Raw genomic sequence first — 6,000 nt, forward strand, 5'->3', positions numbered from 1 at the left:
GGAAAATAAAGTTATTTTGGAGTTGCTGATTAAAATGGGGGTCTCTGTGGTGCTGGCAATGGCTAAGTAGATGTGTCTAAACTCAGTGATTTGTAAGCAAATGTGTTAGATACTTGTGTGGATATATGAGTTTTTAACTTATTTTCTTATCACTATTATTATGAGAAAGTGGGGTCTACTCCAGGCCAAAGGAAGCTATTATCTTCTGTTCTTCTTTAACTCTTCTCTTGCTAGGCCAAGTTTTATAGGGTTAGCCTGCTAGGAAAACAAGAAAATAGCCAACTGGGCTGAAAAGAGAGGCATAGGTATAGGCACAATATACTTTTGTCCTCATTATTTGCAACTGCAAATCGACTTTCTAAAAAGTAGGTTAGGGAGACATGAATCTTCATTTCCACCTAGCAACTCAAGCAATGTGTTTTGACCAATTATGCTTATCATGAATCTTGTCTAATTAAATAATTCATGTACATCATAAGGCAGAACACAAAGAGGAACATTGGAATCATCATGTGGATTTATACACTACAATTCATGTTTATGTGTGAAAATGACAGGATTTTATACACATTTTTAAACAAACACATGAAAAATGTTTTTTTTTTCCTTAAGCAGTGAAAGCAAGAGGAAATATCTCAATAATCTTTGTGAATTTTCCTGTCAATGAATTCTATGCTTTAAAAAGACTGTCTTTTATTACTGAATTTAAAAGACATATATGAAAGAAAAATTTGAAATTATTGAGCCCATCTTTTCTTATGGAATATTTTACACAAAGAGATTAAAGAAGAGCAGAAGAGTGTGAATGAGGGAGACTGACTCTACTTACAAAATGAAGACTCTGAAATGAAAGGGCTTTGTCTTCATAAGTCCATGTGGTGCTGGAATATCCAGTGCAGTCGGTGCTGGGATATGTAAGCTTTTTCAAGACAGGGCATTGCTGTCAAATGATATATATCAGTTCTTCTGAGCCTTCCAAGTCTTTCAAAGAGTAGACTTGGATATTATTGAAATATCAGTAGTGATTTCATGGGTCAGGTAAACATATTTCTTACTAAGCACAGTAAAAACTAAACTAACGTTAGAAGTCCCAATTCACCATACCCCATGACCTTGGAAGGGCTGTTAAAATAGGTATACTTTGGCTTCTAATAATAATAATAAAAATAAAACCATAAACACAAATGTCTACTTGCATACCATAATAATCTTCGCACCTGCTGCTTTTGAGTTTTGCACATGCTGTGAACAGCGATGCCCTAGGCTCCCCTTGTCTCCATCACTGCCCTCATCTGTGATCGCTCACTAAGCAGTATTATGCCTTCTGTGTTTAATAATGTCTGAATTTATTGTCTGTGTGTGTGCTGACATTCATCTGTTTCCCCCCTTCCCACAGTTCCTTCAGACGTCTTTTTCGTCAATTCAATGTGGAAGGGATATTATGAATATTTAGGGAAAAGGCAACCCGCCACTCTAACTGTTGACTGGTTCAATGCAACAAGCAGTAAGGTGAATGCCACCTTCAGTGAAGCCTCGCAAGTGGAGCTGAAGTTGACAGGTAGGTCCCGAAGAATTCACTAAATGCATGGTGTGAGCGGAGATAGACTTGCTCTCTTTTCACAGAGAGGTGATCTAGTAAGTATTAATTATTAATGTTCTGTTGGCTTTGCATATACTGTAACTCATTGGAGCCTCTTCCTAGCCATGAGAGGTTGGTACTATTTTATCATTTTAAAGATTACAAAAGCAGTACAGAAAAGTGAACTGATTTGCTCAAAATTATGCCCATATTAAGTCAAGAATCTGAGATTCATATACAGATAATGCATGTCTCCAAACTTTATTTTTTAATCCTTTTTTTCTTAACTCGTGCTCATCATGAGATTTTTCAAGTCATCACACAATTAATAAAATAGCCTTGATTTAGATGGCAAACAGTATTTTAAGCACTGTATGTGTATTATCTTTTTCATTCTTACATTAATTCTGTGATGTAAGTATTTTTATTGTGTACTTTTTTAGAGATTTTTTAATTAGCAAAATCAAATATGTTATTAATTATTCTTTCTGTGGAATAAGGGTTTTGAACTTAGTGGAGTGGATTATACCTATTCAAGATAGACAAGGATGTAGGAAGATTTTCAGGGGAAAAAAGAAGCTCCGAGGCTAAAATTCACAAATAAAAATACAATTTTCTGTTTGAGTTTTCTATTATCTGTGATATTATCATCTCTGTACCACATTCCATGTCAAATGGATGAAAGAGCTGAATTGCTAACTTTCGCCAAGGTAAGCCTGACCTGCTGATCTTTTCACAGGTGTTTACAAGAAGGAGGAGGCCCACTTACTCCTAAAGACTTTTCAAATTAAAGGTCCAGCAGATATTTTTGTAAGCAAGTTTGAAAATGACAACTGGGGACTAGATGGTTACGTAAGTACATGTGTAAGGTCTGTGACGAAGCACAGGCTTTCTAATATCTCTCTGTGCAGAGGCAAGGGCTACGGATTCGAGGCTTCTGAGTAGAGCTGTCTTGTGTCTGCCCCTTGAAAACTCAGCCGTCCCTCTTGTTGACAGAGTGGTCATTTTATTCCTTCATTTAATAAGGGAAGAAGCCAGGTCTAGGAAGTAAGAAATAAATTGGCCATCCTTAAAGGGGTGGTTGCAGTTGAGGGCAGAGCAAGACCTGAAATCCAGGGTCTGGGATGTTACTGCTACATTATATCATGAGTGGTACCACCAGAAATTTTCTAAGACCCCTTGATAACCATGCTGCTCGTTCTAGAAGAAATCATTGCCAGATAAATAGAGAGATTTAAGACATCCCCCTTAACACCCTTCTTTGCAAGTTAACCATTTGTTTGTGTTCTAATTCACTGTCTGACTTAAGGGTAGACAGCCTCACAGGATGTACCCTGCCCAATAGCTGGGACACACAGCGAGTTTTACATAATGTAGATTGTTTCTTAATTCATACGTTTGTCTTCCCTTAGAAAGTGTAGTTACCATATGGATATACTGTAAAATTTACTATCATTTTCGAGATTAAAATGGGATTGTGAGCATTTACATATGTTAGGTGAAGTTCACTTCTGTGTTGGTTTCTGATCTTTAACTATAAATGTGTCACCGAAAGGAGTGGCAGAAATAAAATATTTAACCAGTAGTATCTAAATATAAGATGTAACAGTTATATTAAAAGATATATTAAAAGAAGATATTATTCATCCCTTTGTATACCTTTTTGTTTCTTTTCTTTCCTATATATCAGGTATCATCTGGACTTGAAAGGGGAGGATTTACCTTTCAAGGTGACATTCATGGAAAAGACTTTGGAAAATTTAAGCTAGAAAGGCAAGGTAAGTTGCACTTAGGATATTTTTTAAAGCAAATTATCAGTTCGGCTTTCCAGTGATTTTTCTAAGAAGAAATGGAAAAGATAACTCTAAAAGAAACCTAAACAAAAATAATGGGGGAGACTAACGTATTTTACAGCTGAATGAAAAAAAAGTATTTTGAATAGCAAAACAGACAAACACAAAGCCAGAAATAATGCAATAAATATGCCAGACATAGTGCTGGTCTAATGCATTTATACTATTCACACATTATTTTATAAAGAAGAAAATTACCATATAGGCTTTGCTACCAGAGCCACCTTTTGGAAGAATGTGAGTATACAATTTTGTGACGATTACCACGATGAAGTTATTTTGTAAGACTTTTATCAAAGTGCTGAATGAAAAAAAAATGTCTACTGGCTTGTAGAAAAAGCAAAAAAAAAAGAAGGATAATTAATCATAAAACACTTTACTTCCATTATTCAAACTACAGTATTATTAAATAGAAGAGCATTATAATGTTGGCCATGGCTGAGATTATATTTTAAATTGGGTTATATTATTTTGAGGTAATGAAATAGAATAAACGCATTAGACCAACACTAATGATGGGTAATGTTTTTTCTCTTGCTCTAAGCCAAATCCCGGAGTTATTCGTCCTCCTTTCTCTATGTAGCACACGCTCTAGTAATTTTGTTTAAGGACACCCCAGTGAGCTGTACAAGATGCTGCGTAGATGTCTAAGTTTATTGATCCAATGAACTTGACATGAACTATCAGTTTGCTATCACTAATTTTATTTGCATTACCCCATTTCTTTTTAATCTAACAAAGTAACAGCTTGCTTCAACAAGGAATTTTTATTCTCATGTGATGATGAGCTTATTGTCAGGAAAAAGAAATTTATTTTACAAAATAATTTGACTCATAAGTAAGTCCCCTGCCCTTCAACTAATTAGAGAAGTTAGTGTTTAAGTAATTCTGCAGCAACAACTGCAGAAAATAGTATCTATTTTTTAGGATAAAAATAAACAACCTCCTAATTTTCTCTAGTCAGTAGATAAACCAAAAAATGTGATTGTCATTAAGTGGATACTAAAATAAAATTAACTTGAAAGACAACTTTAATGCAAAAACTTGTGTAAGAAACTCAACAATAAATTCATTTCCCCGTTAAGATTGAGTGACCCAACCCTAGCATACACACAAAGAATGAGAGAAAATACATAAAATTGTGTACCTGATAAGTGACTTGTATCCAGAATATACAAAGAACTCTTACGGCTGAAAAATACAGAGGCAAATAACCTAAATAAGAAATTGACAAAAGATTTGAATAGATATGTCTCTAAAGACATGCAAATGGCAATAAGCCCATGAAAATATGTTGATTATAATCATTATTAGGGAAATGCAAATCAAAACCACACTGGGATATCACTTCACGTCCACAAGGATGATTGTGATCGGAAATCCAAATAGCAAAGGGTGGCAAGGAGGCAGAGGAACTGGAACTGTCATGCTTTGCTGGGGAAACATGAAATGATACAGTTGCTCTGAAAAACACTCTAGCAGTTCATCAAATAGTTGTTACTGTAAGCTCCAGCAATTCCACTCCTATATGTGTAGCCGAAAGAACTGAAAATATATGTCACACAAAACTTGTACATGAATGCTTAGAGCAGCATTATTTATAATAACCCAAATGTTCATACAACTAAAATGTCTATCAATGGATGAATGGATAAACAGTATGTAGTATAGCCACACAGTGGAATATTAGCACTGAAGAAGAATAAAGTATTGATGAATGCTACAACATGGATGGACCTTGAAAACATCATGCTAAATGAAGGAAGCCAGATTAAAAAGGCCAAATGGTGCATGAATCCATTACAGGAAATGTCCTTGACAGGCAAATCCATAGAGATGGACATTGATTAGTGGTTGTCTAGTGCTAAAGGTTGCGATGAAGGTGGAGGAAGAATAAAGCTAAGAGATACTAAGATTCTTTTGGAAGGACACCAGTCTTCTAAGTGAGACCGTGGTGATGATTGCACCACCCTATGAATACACTGAGAAAGCCTTGGACTGTGTGTTCAGCTTAAGTGGATGAATTATATAGGACAGTCACGCATCACATAATGACATTTTGGTCAACAAAAGATCTCGTATATACCAGTGACCACATAAGATTCTAAAGAAGCTGAAAAATTCCTAACACCTGGTGATACCATGGCTGCCATAATGTCATAGTGCACGGCGTTACTCACGTAGGAGCCACTGGCTGTACCTGTAGCCTAGGTGTGCAGTAGGCAACACCATCTAGGTGTGTGAGTGCACTCTGCGGCTCACACAGCTGCAAAATGGCCTCACGAAGCATTTCTCAGAATGTATCCCCCACGTGAAGTGTTGCGTGACTGGATGTGCGTTTGTTTCAAGAATGAGCTTTAGAAAATTGAATGACCTAGCTTATCACCCTCCTTCTTCAGTAAAGAAATGTAAATTTATAAATACCTAAATACTGTGTTTGATTTATCACCATAGTAGCAGCAGCAACAGTTGCACAACAGTGGTGGAACCAATAATAACACGTGGAAGGAGGGTGATGAGAGAGGAGGAGGGAAGGGAAAACGGCGAGGGGGGAGGAGGGAAAGGGGA

General features: G+C 36.2%; 1 protein-coding gene across 1 annotated transcript in view; it reads left to right on the top strand.

The window, feature by feature from the left end:
* Nucleotides 1-6,000, top strand: part of CSMD1 (CUB and Sushi multiple domains 1) — a 2,063,566-nt gene that overhangs the window by 2,044,396 nt on the left and 13,170 nt on the right. Inside the window, exons 65-67 of the mRNA XM_026453909.1 lie at nucleotides 1,397-1,558; nucleotides 2,319-2,431; nucleotides 3,270-3,357. Of these exons, the coding sequence (XP_026309694.1) occupies nucleotides 1,397-1,558; nucleotides 2,319-2,431; nucleotides 3,270-3,357 (363 nt within the window). The remainder of the gene's footprint in view (nucleotides 1-1,396; nucleotides 1,559-2,318; nucleotides 2,432-3,269; nucleotides 3,358-6,000) is intronic.

This window comes from Piliocolobus tephrosceles, chromosome 7 (genome assembly GCF_002776525.5).
Source record: "Piliocolobus tephrosceles isolate RC106 chromosome 7, ASM277652v3, whole genome shotgun sequence".
NCBI lineage: Eukaryota > Metazoa > Chordata > Mammalia > Primates > Cercopithecidae > Piliocolobus > Piliocolobus tephrosceles.